We start from the raw sequence: 19944 nt of genomic DNA, 5'->3' as shown, positions 1-19944 counted from the left end.
GAAAAAGCGGCGTGTTTCGCTCTGCAGAGTGGCCGGGAGGGAAAGGCAACTCCTTCCTTTCAGGTTTCCCACGCTTGTGGCGAATCAAAAAGGGGGGGGGGTTGATGTGCAAAAGGTGTCTATGTGGAGGTAGAATTAAGAAAGTGGCTTGTTTATTTTATCTCGGTGGACGCTTTGCGGTCGTGCTAGTTTGATTATCCTGTGGTGGCAATGCGAGATCAGGGTAAGAAAAACTTGTTTTTTGTGTGTGTGTGTGTGTGTGTGTGTGTGTGTTTTAAATCCAAGCAATTCCAGGTGTATCAGGGGCACGATCTCCGGAACCGTTCTTAACATGTGTAGAGAGAGACTAGTAGGTATTAACGTTGGCTTCATCTTTTAAAGCTGCTTTAAAGAAAATTTGTAAGGCTCGATCAGTTTGAATGAAGCACAGGTAGTTACAATATCGTCACTTCCAGTTCCTTACCATGTCATTTATGTAGCTGTCCATCAGTTATTGACTGAATTAGAGGCAAATCGTTAAATTTGAGCACTTCAGACTTGATATGTGTCACCCACTACTTTGGTTGGTTGGTTGATCAATGTCTGGGATGTACATGTAAAGTGCAGTAATGTTTAAAACAGCTTAAGTGGAAATCCCTTTATTTTAAACTGTTTCAGATACTTTGTGTTGTTCGAATCTGTTAATTTATGTAAAGATTTGTTTATAAGGAGTCTGCAACTACAATGCAGTGTGTATGTGAATAGTCAGCAGACAAATGCATTAGATATCTATGTAAAAGTATTGAGTAGTTGATTGTGTGAAAACTTGTTGGGCGCGCACTTTGTTTTCCCATACAAACTCATTTTGTATGTAGTAAAATTTACCACCAATAACAATGTGAAGCACTACTCTAATAAACTAGTAATTCTTTGGGAGTTAAAATATTGAGAAATAATTTAGAACATATACAAAGCACAGAAATTACGAAGTTACAATTTCATACCTTACTGAACAATTCCATATATTAAACAAACAACAAATGATATTTTCCTAAACACACTTAGGTAGCAATCACATGTACAGTAAAGACTGAATTGCTTGAAACTTCTGAATAAAAATGCATAAGATTAGGTTGCATAGCACCAACCTTTTATTGAATTTCAATGAAAATTCTTTTCATGTATCCCTCCAACTGTGGCCCCTATTTATATCTATTTTCTTACACACAGGAATCCCATTGTTTTTTTGTCCCTCAGTGAAATGGTATTCTCAGAGGCTCCTCCTGGTGTTTTATGATGTAGTGTACTGATTGATTTATTACAGTTTGATTATTTTCATATATGTATTTAAACTTGAAAAAGAGTTAAGAAGTATTCAGTGCTGTATTAACAAGTAAACTAATATTAAAGCTGGACATTTTGATGAGAGTTACAGCAGCTTTGCATTTTAACTTTCCAGATATTCCATTCAGGTCAGGCTGTGGGTTGATAGAGGAAGAATGGCCTCTTCTGTCCTTCATCTGCCACTTGCTTGGTCTCCATGCTGGCCACAAAGAAAGCGAAGCCACTTATTCCTTGGCCAGCAGGAAAGAGCAAGAAAGTGGAGAAGAGACAGATAATACCATGTTCCTCCTTTACTAGCTTGCTTGGCTTCCATGAACCCTCTTCCTTCCCAGTCATCACATGTCCAGCATAGAAATAAAGAGGGCTGGTGGACGAGGCAGGTAACATTATGTCCCCCCCCACCAGGTGATTGCATTTCTAAAGTGCAAATGATTTTACTAACCTGCTTTTTACTTCTAAGATGGGCTTGCAAAGGAAAGATGGAGTTCTCCATCATCCATCAGCCTCATGAATAAATAAGCAAATGAGTGTAAAAACTTGCAAGCTAATAACTGACTGTTGTATTGTGATACTAAATCATGATAAAGTTATATTTTTTTTCCCAATATATGGAGAAAGTTTGGCATTCATATGAATTCCAAAGTATATCTGAAATTAGAACTAGTACACCTGTAAATCCAGATATTTTGTTTCTTTTTATGAAACATCATTGTCTTAGAAAACGTTGTAATTTTGTTCCACTCTATGTGGGTGCACGGCATCATCTAAGTCAAGGGTACACAACCTGCGGCCCTCCAGATGTTGTTGGACTACACCTCCCATCAGCCCTGATCACTGTCTGTGCTGTCTGGGGCTGATGGGAGTTGTGGTCCAGAAACATCTGAAGGGCCACAGGTTGTGCACTTCTGACCTAAGTTAGGTATGGTTGGCTCACTAGTAATTTCTCCCTTCCTCTTGCACCCTACAATTCATTTCTAAATAAAGATGGCTAGCTAGGCCCAAGCGATATATTGATATATTGCCCATGACTGCTATGAGGAGCAGACCGTGATGTTGGCCTCATTCAGTGGTATATCGCTGGTGAAACCACTACTGCTCCTGAGTCCCTCTGCTAGCAGTGTCTGCTAGAGATAGTCAAGAACTCCTTCCTCCAGTGGGTGATGCTAACAGAGGGACTCGGGAGTTTCAGCGGTTTCACCAGCAATATATCGCTGAGTGAAACCATCATCCCACTCTGCCCTCATACAGCGCAGGCATCAATACAGCTTGTTCTTCCCTCTGCATCTTTAAACTGCTCGACTGAGGAGTATGCAGCTGCCCTTGCCTCAGTTGAGCAGTTAAAGGAGCCCCCAGCCCAGTGCTGGCTCCCACAAGTCAGAGGCAGATTGGGGGTGGGGCTCTGTGAAACTTCTCAGCTGAGGGAAGCATGGTTGCCGCTCCCCACAGTGAGCAGTTAAAGGAGCCCGGGTGCTTGGCCTACTCCAGGGCTAGGGGGGAGAGCACCAGGGCTGTCTCAGCTGTGGAGGGGGAACCTTCCCATTCCCCAGCTGAGCTGCTCAAATAAGCTGCTTTGCCCTAGCCCAAAAGCACCTGGGTGAAACCACCTCAGCTCTCAAGGTGAGAGCTGGGGCAGTTTCACCTGGTGTCTCACGGGAAGAGGTCAATGCATCTTGTTTTTTCAACATCGCGGTATATCATCAAACTGCGATGTTTGGCTGGTGATACACCGCAGTGTTGAAAAACTGAAATCGCCCAGCCCTAAAGAAGGCAGGGGGAATCTATAACCCCTTTTAATCCCTATTTTTTCTGTAAAGAGGTATAACCAGGAACACAAAAGCTGAAGTATTAGCAATCATTGGTGATAATTGCAGTGTTTGCTTGGGTAGTTTTCCCTCTTCTGCTCATAGGGCAGTTGGTTGTAAATCACCACTGTGTGGGGTGTGTGTGTGTGACTATATGAGCAATATTTTTCTTTGGCCTTTAGATTATCAGTACAGTCATACCTCAGGTTACAGACGCTTCAGGTTGCGCGTTTTCGGGTTGCGCACCATGCTGAATCCAGAAGTACTGGAATGGGTTACTTCCGGGTTTTGGCGCATGCGCAGAAGCGCTAAAGAACGCTTTGCACATGCGCAGAAGCGCCAAATCGCAACCCGCACGCACACAGACGCGGCACTGCAGGTTGCGAATGCTGCGGGTTGTGAATGTGCCTGCTGCATGTATCACACATTTGCAACCCGAGCGTCCACTGTATTTAATTTAGATTTTCATTGAAGTAAGCAGGAATGAAGCATCAAATGAGAAAGTTGGATATGCAAGCATTTAGTAACTGAATTTGAATAGTTTTGAGTGGTTGTTATCCAGTGATTTGGTGAAACTGCAGTATTTAATAACATGGTGTAATATTTTAAGATAGGTTAGGAGCAGACGGCCATCTTTTCAGGAATGTTTGGAAATGCCTCTGTAGTTGTAACAAACAAGAGAAGTTGGTGCATTCTTTTTCCTTGTTTACATTTTGGCATTGAGTTGAAAAATAAGAAGAGCAACAGGTTTGCCCATTGTTTAATATTTATCTTGTGTACACTTTAAGACTTACATATTTTTGTTAGAGTAGCTATATAAAGAAAAGTAAGCATATATAGTCAGAGCATTATAAAGATTAAAACATTTAATCAGCACATTTCTTTTAATTTATCAGGACTTAAAATATCTAACATTTGACTTCTATAAATGCAAGGAATATTGATTCTTTTTTGCGGAAAGTGTCTAAAGGACTTTTCCTATAAAAGCTTGAAATGTAGTAATGAACACTTCATTTAAAATTTAATAAATAAAAGTAAATTGTCTGGTATTCAAATAGCTGCTTAGGCTCATGAAAGGAGCTTGTGATAATAAAAGCTGCTCTTCATGCTTTACAACAAACTTGCTTTGCCATTCCCCTCAGTTTTAAAAGCTATTTATTTGCCTTATGACATTTGAGTTGGGGTGGCGTCTGGTTGCAAGCTGTACTAAGCTCACTAGCTGCATAATTCTTTGTATCTTGATAATGGTTTATGTCCTTCTCAAAGAGGCTTAAGGTGGAGCAACCAATTTTATGGAAACGGAAGTTAGCAAGAAATTGTAAAATATTTAGTAAGCATTTTAAAATGCTGCAGGAATAACCAGTTTGGCCAAATTAGAAAGTTTTATGGTATCGCCAGAATATGTGCACACTTGGAACGTTGGTGGAGCTTGGGACAAAGGTTTCCACCCACTGGGAATGCTACTTTTATGTGGTATTCGGACTTGTTAGATGTATGTTGTATGTAAGCTAAGACAGTGATCAGGCGAAGGGCAGAAGGTATAGGATTCAAGTTTGTTATATTACTTGAAATCAAAACATGAACCTTGATTTGTGTCAATAACGTATGACAGGATGGTGGTGCCTGAACACTCCACTATCTGGAGGTGCATGCCTGGAGATCCTTGGATCTTGTCAGTTTTCGCACACTAGCAACAGATCCTGTAGAATTCTATCCATTATATTTTATCTGCACAATCAGAATGAATTTCAGGAACCAAAAAGTCGTATTGAAAAATACAGTTTTCAACCTGTCTGGCCCCATACTGGCAAATAGCTATTCCATTTTGGCATCTGTAAACCTGTTTAAGGAGCCATTTGGTGCCTGGCTTATATATCTGAGCTTCTGGCACTGGACTGTGAACAGATGCTGAACCATGGGGTAATGTACTCTCAGCAACTTGTCCACATCAAGAGGGTTGGACTGGAATGGTTTTTAAGGGCAGTTTCATGTAAAACATGCTACAGTCATCAATCTTCATGGTTATAAAGGCATCGCTTATTACATTTTTATTTCACCTTATCAGAACTTTGGGCTGCATATAGGGTTGCCATTCTCAGCCCTTGTTTCTTCAAACTTAATCAGTGTTAGTTTATGGTTGAGTGGAGGCTGAATCTGGGTTTTCTTGGTACTGGTCCAACACTCTACCCACTACACCAAACTAGTGACCTATGAATGATGATTGTTGACCTAATCCATATCTTAGAGATGTTCACAACCATTCACCAGGCACATTGTGTAAAAGTATGTTTCTGCAGTCTGGACTTTGTGATTCAGTGATGGCTCCAACAGCTGAGAATCTATATAAATAGGAGGATTGAATACTATCTATTATTATTTTTACCCCTCAAGTTGCAGTATTTGCTGATCATTGCTCCTTCCAAGTGTAAGCTTGTTTTGTGCATTTTGAAAGTAGGAATGAATAAGGCAACACAAACTTTTAGGTGTAAGACTTATAGCAGTCTTAATTGAAATCCATACATGCAAGCAAGATATTTTTATTTATTTATTTATTGAATTTATATACCGCCATATACCATAGGTTTTTAAAGCCCTATTTCCAATGTTGCAGTACTCATTTGTCAAACAATAAACTCTGAGCTCTTAAAATTATTATCTGTATTAGTATAGAAATTTGTAGTATGGTCTAGAGATCCAGATAGAAAACAGCTAAGCTATTCATGTATTTAGTAGGAAACTTCTATGTTGGAGCTGGATAGATGTTTCTCAGGTGAGCTGGGTTTTGCTAACCTGCTTGACAAGGATGAAGCTATATAAAGGAAAATGTTGTTGTTTGAGGTTGAGGAAACCATTTCATTCTTCAAAGTTACAAGTAGCCATTACGATAAGTGGAGAAGCAACCAGAGTCTTGTTACACCCATCCTTTCTGTATAGTATCAGTTTCATTTTGTCCAGGATGTAGAAAGGTGCCACTGAGCTGAGTAAGGCCTGATTAATGCAGAACAGGATGTGAAATAGTTGGTGATCCAGTGGAATAATTCTGAGGAAATTCTTAAGCAGTCAGACAGGATTTATATGCAGTGTTTATGTTGACTCTGGAATATGTCCCACTGCATTAAATGTTTAAATGGTAAGTGTCCTTCCAGCATTTACTGCCAGAGGCTATGGGAGACATAAGTAGTCCCATGAGGAAACTCTGTGCTGTAAAGGACTTAACATCAGTCTACTTAGGCACTTGTATACCAATATTATTTAAGAGACCTGCTGTGGTCCAGAGGTTCAGCATCAGAGTGGCAGTTAGAAGATTTTAGAACTAGGGGAATGCTTGTAGCACTTTTTTGACAGCAGTTTGTATACCCAGCAACAGAGAAAAGCTGCGAGAGACCAAAGTAGCAGTCCTGTGAGGAAGCCCTGGCCTATGTGAGACCTAATATCCAACTACTCTTAATCAGTAATTTCTAGGAGATTCAGCTACAGAGTGAGAATTGGAATATATAAAAACTAGAGATAAAACCATATATACCTTTGCCTTGCCCTAAAAATTATTGCCTTTTTAAAGTTTTTTAAATATATTGTAAACCACTTCAGCAAGTTCAGTTAGTAGGCAGGATTTAAGTACAATGAATGGGCCTTCCATCCTCACAAGTATTTAGTCACAAATAGCTGTGTGTGTTTTAAAAGGTAGCTGATGATGACCAATCCAGGATCCAGAGCATACCACAGTCCACATGAAAATGGTAGTGAATATTAGCTGGGTTTAGGCAAAGACGAGAACCTTGTTGGCACCACAGAACAGCAAGGATGGGTTTGGTCCCCATGGTTGCTGATTTCAGATTTGGCAGACATGTTAAATGTGACCTTGCATTTTCTTGTTTGCAGTGATATAGTGTCATAAAGAAACCTTATGTAGGTAGGGGTGTAATTAGAATGACGAGCTGGCTCTACCTCATTTTTCATGTTCTTGCTGCCCTCCACATGTTGGAGGACAAGTGTCTGTGGCAGGCATTCTGCTGTACATGTGAAGACTTGCTATACAAGTTAGAATCCTGATCTGGATTGTGTTGTGACTGTTATGCAGGGTTACTGTGCTGATGTGACATATAGAATGCTTGTCATCACACAAATGTGGCAGCCCCACACACTTCAGGAAATGCCACCTAACATTCATGGGCAAGGGGCAACTATTTCTACTCCCTCCTAACATGTTTGTGGAAGCACTTTGAATGTGATCATCTGGATTTTGAACAAACACTTGTTGAAATTGTTGTTGTTCTGTGAATATATTGCAGAAACAATTTATATATTTGTTCACACAGTATTTAAAGTTGCAGGCTGCAATAAAACAATTAGGATTTGAATTTGATACTGTTTCTTAGATCAACAAATTATTATTCTTGTGAATTGTCTTTTTTAAAGTTGGGGCATGCATGAGAATTGGTAACCAGAGGGTAGACAATGACAGATGAGTTAAGGGAGAAAGTGGGTATTTCTGTAGAAGTTGCTATGTAGAGCAGGTAAAATTCAGTTGGAGTTATTGTAGCAGACAAACTGGAAACCTGTACTAACATGCCGGTGGGTGGAGGGAATGTGGTCAGTGAAAAACCTTCTATCCCTCTGCTTACTCAAGTCTTTTGCCAAATGTCTCTAACAGGGTTTTTGGTTAGTACACAAAAACCCAGCAGTTGCTGTGTCTGCAATCTGCGATAAAGCAGGCTTGTTGCAGCAACTGATAAGTTCCTGTGCAAACCAGCTCTGTTGGATCAACTTTCAAAGAGGCCTGATAAATGGTGTGGCATAGCAATTCAGGTTGAGCCACATTTGGGCCAAAGGAGAGGGGAATTAACAGATCATCCACCCCCACCCCCCTTGACATCATTGGTCCTCCCATAAACATTCTTGGTCCTCTACCAAGTACATTGCCTTGGAATACCACTTGCAGAGGGCTGAGTTATTGAAGTTCATGGTCAGTTGACTTCAGTCTGTCAAAATATGAGAGACTCCCAGACCAACCTACCCAACTCTTTATCTCCTTATTCTACCCTGTACCTAGCACATACTCATCAGCCTCTGTTGTTGGGCAAGCTGAAATGGTCAGTGCTGTAACATGTGCATTAGAGAAAGATTTCTTAGCTATTTTGTATATTCCAGTCCCAGTGACAATACAACCTGTGGAGTCCACCAGATAGGCACCACTGCTATCCACAGAGACAGGCAAGGTCTGCAGTAGTGTGCCTAAAGCTATTTTTAATGTGAATAAAATAGTTAACGGGTCACAAGAGCTTCCTTAGTTGTGAGGTTGTTAGTTGGCACGTTAAGTTTGGTTATATGATGAACCTTAATTCAATCTACTGTGAAGTATACAATGTCTAGCATAATTGAGCTAATTATCTATGCTGGAGGGATCATTCTCTTCTGAAGACTGCTAAAATGTACCGTATTTTTCGCCCTATAGGACACACTTTTTCCCCTCCAAAAATGAAGGGGAAATGTGTGTGCGTCCTATGGGATGAATGCAGGCTTTTGCTGAAGGAAGCTCTCCGCAAGCCTTGGGAGCCCGCGGGAGTTCCCGTCGGGCTCCTTAGGCTTGTGGATAGCAGCCTGCATCTCGAAGCCCGGGGCGCAAAACGCCGCCTTACTGCTGTCCCCCGACGCGGTTTGGAGGCTGGCAGATATCCGCAAGGCATGGGAGCCCGGCAGGAAGTCGCGCCGGTCTCCCAAGGCTTGTGGAGAGCTGCCTGTTCTGGGGGCTGGGGTCGGGGGAAGCTCGGGTTTCCTTCACCCCAGCTCCGTGCTTGGGGGGGGGAATAATTTTTTCCCCTTTATTTCCCCTCCTCCAAAACTAGGTGAGTCCTATGGGGCGACAAATACGGTAACTTTCAATTTATGAATTGCTGTGAAGAGAGTAGAGAAGACCAAGCATGTCCAAAGTCCGTTTCGGGGGCCTAATGCAGCCTGCCGGTTGATTTAATCTGGCCCCCGCGGTAGTATTTCGCCTCCTCAACAACTTCACGCATGTTCACTTCATCAAATCTGGCCCTCTTTGAAAAAAGTTTGGGCACCCCTGAAGTAGACGCATACCTAATTTGAATGGATATATTTTATTGCCTAACAATTTTATTGCCTAACAGCAAAAAAAATGTGGTCACTAATTTCTGAATACTGTTTTGTGAAACAGGTTATTTGAGTTGAAGGCACATCGAGGTTCACATCCTGGAATCGTCTTTTTAAGAATCTGAAACAAGGGACTCCTTTCGAGTTTGGACATGGCCAACCGAGGAGCAACTAGACCCAATGGGCCTAATGCTGGAAATAAAATATGTCAATTCAAGTTAGTTCTTCTGGGAGAATCTGCAGTTGGCAAATCAAGTCTGGTGCTTCGTTTTGTAAAAGGCCAGTTTCATGAGTTTCAAGAGAGTACAATTGGAGGTGAGAAAATGTTGTGTATCTATGTATATCACTGTATATTTATTGGGAATTGTTACTGCTGTCAATCCAAAATCAAATTTCATTGGACAATAGCAAACATTGCACAAGCAAACTTCCCCTTCTCTCTCCTCCCTTGCTGTAATCCTCCCCATGCCACCAAATTGGCTCTAGAAGGCCATCCAAAGCAGATTTTAAGGTGGGGGACATTCCATCAAAGATTTCTTGTTTTGATGGCAAGGTGGACCTGCTGTATTTTATCCAGTGCTTTAATTATTTTTATTTGCCCCATATTTTTGTTATGTTGTGAATATTGCATTATCTTGAATTTTTCTGTTGATTAAAAGGTAACTTTTAATTTTAAGCTTCTGCTGTAACAGGTTTGTGGAAGCTTGAGTTGTGTAGAAATCAAGGTGTACACATACAGCACTCTTCCCCATTGTGATGCCCCCTAGTGTGTCCTGGCTGGGGGGGTTGAAGACGTATGGAGGGTGCCAGGTTGGTGAAGCCAATCCACAGCTGACAACAGATACTTTTATTAAAGTTTTTGAAAGAGAGGGGTAAATGGGTTTAATAGCTCACTCATAAATAGTAAGATAGGAAACTTCCTAGTAAAGTGTGAGGTGGTGCTTTGTGTGCAAAATGTATTATTGTTCTTTCTTTTAAAAGGAGTTGCCTCCTTCACTGAGGAACTACAGCTCCTGCATAAAGATCTGGGCTAGTTGTGGCATGGGTGTATGAGCTCATAGCTACTTTAATTCGTATTCAGCTTCTTTAAAACTAGATGCTGCCTAACACCTGTAAAAAAGGTAAAGGACCCCTGGATGGTTGAGTCCAGTCAAAGGCATCTAAGGGGTGTGGCACTCATCTTGCTTCAGGTCGAGGGAGCCTGTTTGTCTGTTGGTATGCCGTTCATTGTGTTCCTGAAAACAGCTGTACTCATACTTCCCAAGATATATAAACTCTCCCAGAGGGGTTTGTCTGTTTCAAGAACCCATCATACCTCTCAGAATTAAGGCTTGTATGTTGTATGTGTGACCAGGCTTTCCTGATTAGAGCAACTGTAGTATCCTACCTAATTGTTTTTTCTTGGCTTTGTTTTTTGCAGTCTTCAGATGACTAGACCATAAAAATGTACTTAATGAACATAAGATTTTAGTTCAGTTCATTCATTTTCAGCTTTGTATTCTCGTTATAAAAAGCACACCTAGACATTCGGTTGTTGCATCCATAACCATCTAGGTGCTGTTTAGCTCCTAGCTTTCATATCTCAGTTTCTAACACTGCTCCAGGTGTTGTTAGACCCCCAATAACATCTGGAGAGCCACAATTTTGCATACCTGTTTTCCCCTACTTCTCCTTCCTCCCTGCAGCCCACAGTGTCCTCTTCAAATCTGTTCCCGCAGATCCTGAGCTGATTTGGAGTGGCACTGGGGGCTGCATTGGGGGTGGGAATCTGTGGCTCTTGTGATTTTGCTACCTCTTTCCCTCATCATATATGCTGCAGTTGATGGGAGTTGGGAGTCAACATCTGAATTCCACACACTATTCATCTGGCAAAAAAGAAAAAAAGAATGTTCTACATATGAAAACATTTCTTTGGTTTTCTACTGAGATGTGGGATTGTGATTTATTGTATGTTGTACACTTCAGATATTTTTTAACGTTAGGTGGTTTCCAGATAAAATAAAATGTAATGAGCATACGTAGAGTCACAAACCCTATTGCTTTATTTTCTCTTTAGCTGCTTTTCTAACACAGACCGTATGTCTTGATGACACAACAGTAAAATTTGAGATTTGGGACACAGCTGGTCAAGAACGATATCACAGTTTGGCACCAATGTATTACAGAGGAGCCCAAGCAGCTATAGTTGTATATGATATTACCAACGAGGTAATGTGTGAACTAAACTGAATGAATCTACTCACTTTTTTAGTGTTGCATTTGTTATTGAGGTATTTGTGAATTGTTTTTAAAAAGGGGAAATTCTTAATAGTTCTGTTTTTATGTTCTAAGTTCAATTTACGGCCAGTTTCTGGCTGACTGATTTGTTTTTGTTTGTTTGTTTGTTTGTTTGTTTTGTGATAACTATATTTTCGGTATACCTTTCATAATGTAGGTTGATTCTTTAGCAGAGTTTCATGGATTGTTTTAAAACTCGTATTTTATTTTAAATTTGTTGAATCCTGTTTTGATTTTGTATAAAGTAAAATCATAATTTAAAGGCTGCATTTGAAGCCTTATCTAAATAGTGATCTTTAGTCATCTTCAAAATTCAATTGATGCAAAGAGGATTTCCTCCTCAAGTAAATATACCGTATTTTTCGCCCCATAGGACGCACCGGCCCATAGGACCCTTTTTTTGGGGGGGGGGAATAAAGAATTTTTTTTTTATTTCCCCCCCAGGTGTGGGGCTGGGGCGGGGGAAGCTCGAGCTTCCCCTGACCCCAGCCCCCAGAACAGGCTGCTATCCGCAAGCCGTGGGAGAGCTTCGCGCGGCTCTCCCACAGCTAGCGGAGGGCTGCGCGAAGCCCGAAGCTTGGGCCGTGCTGAGCTCAGCGCGCCCCAAGCTTCAGGGTGCCGGCAAACTCTCCGCTAGCCGTGGGAGAGCTGCATCTCCCACGGCTAGCGGATAGCTTCCTGAAGCCTGGAGAGCGAGAGGGGTTGGTGCGCACTGACCCCCCTCGCTCTCCAGGCTTCAGCGAAAGCCTGCATTCGCCCCATAGGACGCACACACATTTCCCCTTCATTTTTGGAGGGGAAAAATTGCGTCCTATAGGGCGAAAAATACGGTAAGTAAAATTTGGGGGTTTGCTAATTAAAATTGTAACAAAAGGGGTATGGAGAGAAGGGATAATATTATAATGTGCTTTTGGGTAATGAGCGCCCACCATTGCTCTTTTTCTATATTCTGTTTGTGGTATAAAGCAATGAAGGTGGAAAAGAATAAATGAGCTTTTTTTTCTTTCTTTAAATGATTAACAGGAATCCTTCGCAAGAGCAAAAAATTGGGTAAAAGAACTCCAGAGGCAAGCAAGTCCTAACATTGTAATAGCTTTAGCAGGAAATAAAGCTGATTTAGCTAACAAAAGGGCTGTAGATTTTCAGGTAAGTTATGTCTCTTATATTTGATCAGAAGTTCTGGTTTTTCTAGAATACAGTGGTGCCTCGCAAGACGAAAATAATCCGTTCCGCGAGTCTCTTCGTCTAGCGGTTTTTTCGTCTTGCGAAGCAACCCTATTAGCGGATTAGCGCTAATAGCAGTTTAGCGGTTATTAAAGGCTTAGCGGCTTAGCGGCTAAAAGGCTATTAGCGGATTAGCGGCTTAGAAAAAGGGGGGGAGCGAAAAACGTCTTGCGAAAAACGTCTTGCGAAGCAAGCCCAAAGGGAAATTCGTCTTGCGAAGCGCATCGAAAAACGGAAAACCCTTTCGTCTAGCGGGTTTTTCATCTTGCGGGGCACCACTGTATTATACAGAACTTTAAAGCCCCCTCAGTAATGCTATTGTTTTGCTGCAGGTCTTTGGCAGCACTGACCTTTTATATTGTTAACTTGTGTTGTTCCTACTTCGCTTGCTTTGGAAACCACACGCACAAACTTGGGAATGAAAGTGGTTTAGAAAGCAAGCCGTTTTAAGGATCTATTCTACCAGATAATCTATGTGTATGTTACAAGTAGAAAGGGCAGTTCACCCACTGCCTTGACCAACATATTCTTATTTCCTGCAAACATCAATAAAATATGAGATTTGGGGGAAGTGGGGCAGCACAGCCTTCTTTCTCATCTCACATAAATCAATACATAATGATGTAGGCAGATCTGAAGAGTACAGTGGTACCTCAGGTTACATACGCTTCAGGTTACATACACTTCAGGTTACAGACTCCGCTAACCCAGAAATTGTGCTTCAGATTAAGAACTTTGCTTCAGGATGAGAACGGAAATCGTGCTCTGGTGGCGCGGCAGCAGTGGGAGGCCCCATTAGCTAAAGTGGTGCTTCAGGTTAAGAACAGTTTCAGGTTAAGTACGGACCTCCGGAGCGAATTAAGTATTTAACCCGAGGTACCACTGTATAGCGTTCTCCTGTGAAGCTACTAGAAGGGATGGCAGTAAATAAGTTTGCAGTGGGGTAAGTTGAACATTATGTTTGTACGAGGATCTGGAGTTAAGGCTCCACTCATTCATGAAGCAGATAGTGGGCCTGTTTAAACATCACAGTCTGCCTAACAAGGTTATTGAATGTATGAAAAAGGGGGGAAATACCTGTGTGTTAACTTTTAATTTGAATATAAACGCAATATGTTTAGTGAAAACAATATTGGTTGGGTCTGATTCTGCAACCCCAGTGCATACACTGGAATGTCAGGGATTGAATCTGGGACCCTGTGCATGCAAAGCAGATACTCTACCACTGAGCCTTATTCTAAAAAATTTCAAGCAGTAAAAACTTGGGAAATGTCCCTGCACACACAGTGGTTATGGGAGGGGCACATCTTTCTTTAATTCCCTATGTAAGCATTTATGTGGCACCTTCTATTAACTGCTTTAAAGGAAGGGTGTACAATTTATTACTGAGGGAAGCATCAACATTATATTGAGATATGCAAGTTCGCTGCTGATTTGAATACATGAAGAATATATTCATGAATTTAGCAAATAACAAATTTGCTAGTGGTCAAGTCTTCTACCATATTCTTTCCTAAAATGGGCAATTTTAGGAAAAATTTCAGTGTTTTGTCAAATATTTATATGTTGAGAATAGTTAGTTTGACTTTAGACTTGCCTCTCTGGATAATGTTACTGCTAGCCTTCAGTCTCCTTTCCAAACCTGTATTTGTAGCCACAAATGTTAGAAACATGACTTTAAGACACAAAAAGTGACTGCTCCGGGCTTACGTGTCTTTGGAGCTGAAGATATTCATGGATGGTGTGTTATTCAACATAAGCTGTTTTTTCTTCCATTGTATTTTAGTGAAGGCCCACTTAAGTCTGCAAAGTGCATTTTTTTAAAGATGCATTCTGAGCCAGAAAGATAACTGATTTGTGTAAAGGTACTTCTTTCTTTGGTTGGAAGCAGGAAGTAGAGGATCCTGATGTCCTGTTGTGCAAATTGGATGTTTTCCGATACAGGCAGCACTGTAATGATGTCTGTCTTCTAAAGTTGCTGTGATCATAACATGCCTTTCCATAATAAAAATAGTAGTGTGGAGAGACTTTGCATTCATAAAAAGCTTGTTTTCTGCTCCTATTTTAAGATTTCTGAATAACTGATACTGATCTTACTGCATAATCCTATAGCTCTAGATTCCAGCATTAAGATGATGAGCTTTTCTGGGTTCTAGGAAGGTTACTTGTCAGTGGTGTTTTTTGGGGATTTTTTTAAAGTTTACTCCTATTTTTTCATTCCCACAATTGCTGCACACTTTCATACTCACCTATCATTTTTATTACATCAGAATTGTTTAGATTTGTGATTTGCAGTATTTTTCTGTTGGTACAGATTTGTGCAGTAGCCTTTTGAAACCCTAAAGACTTTTTTAGGGGGCAGGGAAAAGAGCTTATCAAACTTGGTATGGTGACATTTAGCCTTTGAAAAGGAACAGTAGATTCTAAGCTGGCAGTAAAAAAAATGCTGTGTATAGGCCACAACTATATGAAGAAATAATAAACTTGTATGCTTAATTTACAGGAAGCACAGTCTTATGCGGATGACAACAGTTTATTGTTCATGGAGACGTCGGCTAAAACGTCAATGAATGTAAATGAAATATTCATGGCAATTGGTAAGTAAAGCTTTAATGGAAGGTACATTTTTAAAACATATTTGTATGTGCTTCATTGAAGAGTGTGGGACTTAATAGCATTCACCAAACAAGTTATCTGATAGTAGTGCTTAATGGAGCCATTGTTTCTGAGCACTGATTTGTTTACTCAGTAAGCTTTTGCCATTCTAAATCATACATTGTTTGACCTTTTACAATGAACAAACAAGATAAATGGCAGTGTTGAGCAAAATTAGAATATTGTGAAGGAATGTACAAATCTAAAAAGCTTTATTTAGTAATATCAGGGGAATGCAGAATATTGAAAAGAAATGTAGATTCAAGGATTTCAGAGTTCTGACACGACTGGTTTTCAGTCCCCAATTCTTATGAGTCTACCAGAAAACAGTACATTTTGTATTATCTGCAGAATGAAGTATATGTTGTCAGCTTGTGAGTATTTTACTAAAGCGTGGCTTAAATCCCAAATGTCCTTTGAATGTGGAAGGCATTTCTGCTTTTGCATTTGAGGTGGAAGGTTGCTGATTTATGGTTGCAAGGCTACATTGTACAGTGGTGCCTCGCAAGACGAAATTAATCCGTTCCACGAGTCTCTTTGTCTAGCGGTTTTTTCGTCTTGCGAAGCAACCCTATTAGCGGTTTAGCGGCTATTAAAGGCTTAGCGGCTATTAAAGGATTAGCGGATTAGCAGCTAAAAGGCTATTAGCGGCTTAGAAAAAGGGGGGGGGAGCGAAAAAAATCGGAACACTTGCAAGACGTTTTCGTCTTGCAAAGCAAGCCCATAGGGGAAATCGTCTTGCGAAGCAGCTCAAAAATGGAAAACCCTTTCGTCTAGCGGGTTTTCTGTCTTGCGAGGCATTCGTCTTGTGGGGCACCACTGTATGCACATTTTGTGGGTTTTCCGAACCTTCATTAGTGGCTTTTTATAGAGCCTATAGGGAAGCTGTGGAAAGCAGGGTGGGAAAGCCTGTTGCCTGTGGGGACCACCACACATTTTTTGTTAAGTCCAGGTAAATTCTGAACTTCTTTATTGGGACACTATTTGCTAACGTTTGATTTAAACAGAACCAAAACTCACATTGCCCACGTTGCGGGATAACTTCTCAATACTGGTGTGATAACCCAAGAGTACAGTGTTTTTCCTCTGCTAACTGGGGCTAGTGAAATAGAGAGTCACATATATGTTTTCCATTTTATTCTGCCCTCATTTGATTCCTTGGAGCAGGCAATGGTTAAAGAAGCATTTCCTTAATTTCCACTATTCTGTGAGCAATTTGTAGGAAAATAGCAAGCATTAGAGAAGTGCCCATAGGTTAACCCCCCCCACACACACATTTCAGAAGAGCGGAGTAGTTTTTATACTAGGTATCTGAAAAGTTGATTTGGGGTGGGTGGGATGGAAGCAGGCTTCCCCACTCTGTGGTTTTTGTGGGCAGCAATTCATTTTAGTATAAAAAATGGTGTATCCGTGGTGCCCCTTGGAGAGTAACCAGCAAGATAGATGCAGGAACTATAGTTAGGGTAGATTGGATGGGGGTGGGGAAGAGAGAGAGAGAGACTTTAAGCTTGTGTTCCGGTCAGTTTGTACCAAAATTCACAGAAATTATTAAGTGCAAAGCTGATTTGACATGAATATGGGCATGTGGCGCAGAGGCAGAAGGACTTGAATATCTAGAGTTTTCTAAGCAAGCACCACTGCAGGACTAGCAAAACTGTACAGAACAGAAAGGAACAATATTGTACATCGCTTCATCATCTCTTCCTCAAAGGCCTGGTAAATTTATTCCCTCTTGATTAGAAGCTCCCCTGTCAGCCACAAGAACTGTCTCTCCCAGCCCTGATGTTTTCCTTACATGGCAAGGTTTGGGAGAAGTGGATTGTGTTCAGTAGGATTTCTCCTTCACCCTTATTCCCCCAAATCTCCCCAAGATTTTGAGGCTAAAGGGGAAATGAAAGGGAAAAGTTTCATTGTACAAGTAGAACAGCAGTTTTGTATACCACCCTATGGTTTTTGCAGACACTTCAGTTTTTTAAGGTCCAAATGACTTTGGAGGTCTCTGATTTGGTTTGGGGGTGATTCAGAGCGGTCTCACTTTAGCGCAGCGAGTCACATACCTCTCCAAATTGGCCTGATTTTACTTAGGATCCTGTGCATACCCTTATGTGCTTGTATAGAATTGTCATTTATTACCGTATTTTTTGCACCATAACACTCACTTTTTTCCTCCTAGAAAGTAAGGGGAAATGTCTGTGCGTGTTATGGAGTGAATGCCTACGGGTGGCGGGGTGGGATCTGCTGCAGTCGTGAGCAGAGGATCCATGGTTCCCCTTCCTTCCCTCCTCTGTGGCTCACTTTGAAACAGCAAAGCGGGAGAAGAACCGCTGAGTGGGGAGGAGAGAGAGAGACAGAGAGCCTGCTTCTTTAAAGGAGCAAAGCGGGAGAGGAGAGTGTAAGCGGCTCCTGTCTGGTTGGCTCCTTTAAAGCAAGCAGGCTCTCTGTCTCTCTCTCCTCCCCACTCGCTAAATAGCAGCAATGTTTTTTCAAGCAGGCTCTCTGTCTCTCTCTCCTCCCCACTCCTCTTATAAGAGCCTCCTCCTCTTATACCCCTCTTCTGCATTATTAACAGCATCCTTCTCCACCCACCCCACGCGTGTTCCTTGAGTGCTTTTCCTTCCCTCCCCACTTAAAACATGGTTACAAAGCACAGCTCCACACGGATCCTCAGGATTTTTGCACTGGGTCACCCCAAATTCACCATCAGATCACATAGCATGTCCATGGCTACAGCTTGCACCAAAAAAATCACGCACCCACTGTTGCCTGGGGCCGCAGTGGTGCAAAAACGTGGTTACAAAGCACGGATCCACATGGATCCTCAGGATTTTTGCATTGGGCTACCCCAAACTCACCGTCAAATCACATGTCTGTGGCTGCAGCATGAACCACAAAAATCATACATCCACTGTTTCGTTTAGAATATTTTTTTCTTGTTTTCCTCCTCTAAAAACTATGTGCGTGTTATGGTTGGGAGCGTGTTATAGAACGAAAAATACGGGTAGATGTGGACGTGTGTAGGAAACGCTTACAAAAAAAGTTTCAATGCTAGTTTTTAAGAATTACCTTTCCTTGCAGCTAAAAAGTTGCCGAAGAATGAACAACAGAATGCAGGGGCCAACTCTGTCCGAGGAAGAGGAGTAGATCTTACTGAACCAACACAACCAACTAAGAGTCAATGCTGTAGTAACTAAACCTTCAGCTGCTTTAAACTGTCTTGAATATTCTTCTGCTTCCTAACTTGTTAATAACGAAGGAATTTGGAGTGTTTAACCTGGCCCAATACAGCTTCCAAAATCGAAGAGACTTACAAAATAATCATTCTGTATTAGAAACGACTTTGTCCTAATTTTTAATAACATGCATGTATCACTGGCTGTTATGTTTCAGCAAAAGAGGGGGGAAATGGAAGCTGGGTAGTCTTGCTTCAGTTGAAAGGTTTATAAACTGTATCACATGTCATTAGGGATAGAGACTGAACTACTCCATGGGTCTGCAGCTAACTGGTTAGTTCCTCAAGCTTTGGATATTGGTTACTGTTAGTGAAATAGAATTGGGATTCTCCCTTTGTGGTATGGGGGGAAAACCCTAACTATAACACACCTTCTAAAGATCCTATAAGCTTATTCACAGTATTTATGCAAAATGTTGTTTATGTGGGTATCTACCATTTAAATATACATTCCACATTTCCATAATGTAACTGCAAAATATGTGCAGCATTAACAATTTTATGGATCCTGTGCTTGCAGAACAATTGGTTTTTAGTTGTTCCACTATATGTAAATGTGTCAACCCAGTTTAAAGTAAAAATCAAGTTTAATTCAATTTTTTCCCCGTTTATAAAATGGCACAGCTAATGAATTCAACATCTAATGCAAAATTTCCCTCATCATAAACTATTGAGACATGTCCAACAAAAACTAGATATCGTGATTTTGGTTTTAATCACTGTTAACCATAACACAATTATCTTTCCCCTCAGAATAAAATCAGTCAGTGCACTAACAATTATGTACATTCAACTTGATTTTAAATTGGGATATTAATGTACTGTAAATAGGGTACTGCATTGTAGTCTACATTTGTTTAATACTCTGTACTATTTAAGAGTTGCTTAAAAGTATACAATATGTACAGTTACTTTCAAGAGCTAACATTTCTTTTCCCCACATCTCAAGGGGATTAAGTTCTTCCTTAATGGCTAGAACAGTAATAAATGATGCTCCTGTACATGTAACATAAGTACTACTGTCTGTCTGTAATGAAATCTGCAACTTTGTTTCCAAAGTCCATTTTATTTTGATCTGTCCAGTATATTGCACTAATTCTTTAGTTATTTTCATTATATGAAATCTACCAAGTGTCAGAAAAGATGATTTAATCTATTTAAATGTTGAACTGCTAGCAGAAACTTACATGTGCAGATTGTAAATTTGCAGTAATTGGGCTTAGCAAGGAAAATGACAGTTCACCAGTGTTTAGTTTTATATTGAGGTGCTCAGGTTTGAATAAAGTGGTATAAAAAAGGAAATAATTGTAATCAGTCTTTTTT

The 19944-nt window shown here is 40.8% G+C and overlaps 1 protein-coding gene and 1 long non-coding RNA gene across 2 annotated transcripts; one reads left to right on the top strand and one right to left on the bottom strand.

The window, feature by feature from the left end:
- The first annotated feature begins 91 nt into the window (after positions 1-91).
- On the top strand, positions 92-19926 carry RAB5A (RAB5A, member RAS oncogene family). The gene is made up of 6 exons (XM_081164959.1): positions 92-223; positions 9301-9551; positions 11293-11444; positions 12537-12659; positions 15241-15334; positions 18468-19926. The coding sequence occupies exons 2-6, from the start codon at positions 9389-9391 to the stop codon at positions 18581-18583; spliced, it is 648 nt and encodes a 215-aa protein (XP_081021085.1). The 5' UTR covers positions 92-223; positions 9301-9388; the 3' UTR covers positions 18584-19926.
- Positions 15727-17660, bottom strand: LOC308570347. Its single transcript, XR_014001149.1, has 2 exons — positions 16210-17660; positions 15727-15874 (listed from the first exon to the last, which is right to left on the bottom strand). It is a non-coding gene; the product is annotated as an uncharacterized lncRNA (long non-coding RNA).
- Positions 19927-19944: the final 18 nt, after the last annotated feature.

This window comes from Podarcis bocagei, assembly GCF_964188305.1.
Source record: "Podarcis bocagei genome assembly, chromosome: 12".
Lineage (NCBI taxonomy): Eukaryota > Metazoa > Chordata > Lepidosauria > Squamata > Lacertidae > Podarcis > Podarcis bocagei.
Note: the sequence above shows the minus strand (reverse complement) of the source record. Positions and strands in the feature narration are given on the sequence as shown.

Bases quoted from the DNA above. Each gene is read 5' to 3' on its own strand.
- RAB5A (XM_081164959.1), top strand. From the start codon at position 9,389: ATGGCCAACCGAGGAGCAACTAGACCCAATGGGCCTAATGCTGGAAAT. The intron at 9,552-11,292 runs GTGAGAAAATGT...TTTTCTCTTTAG, and splicing joins TCAAGAGAGTACAATTGGAG to CTGCTTTTCTAACACAGACC. The intron at 12,660-15,240 runs GTAAGTTATGTC...CTTAATTTACAG, and splicing joins AAAGGGCTGTAGATTTTCAG to GAAGCACAGTCTTATGCGGA.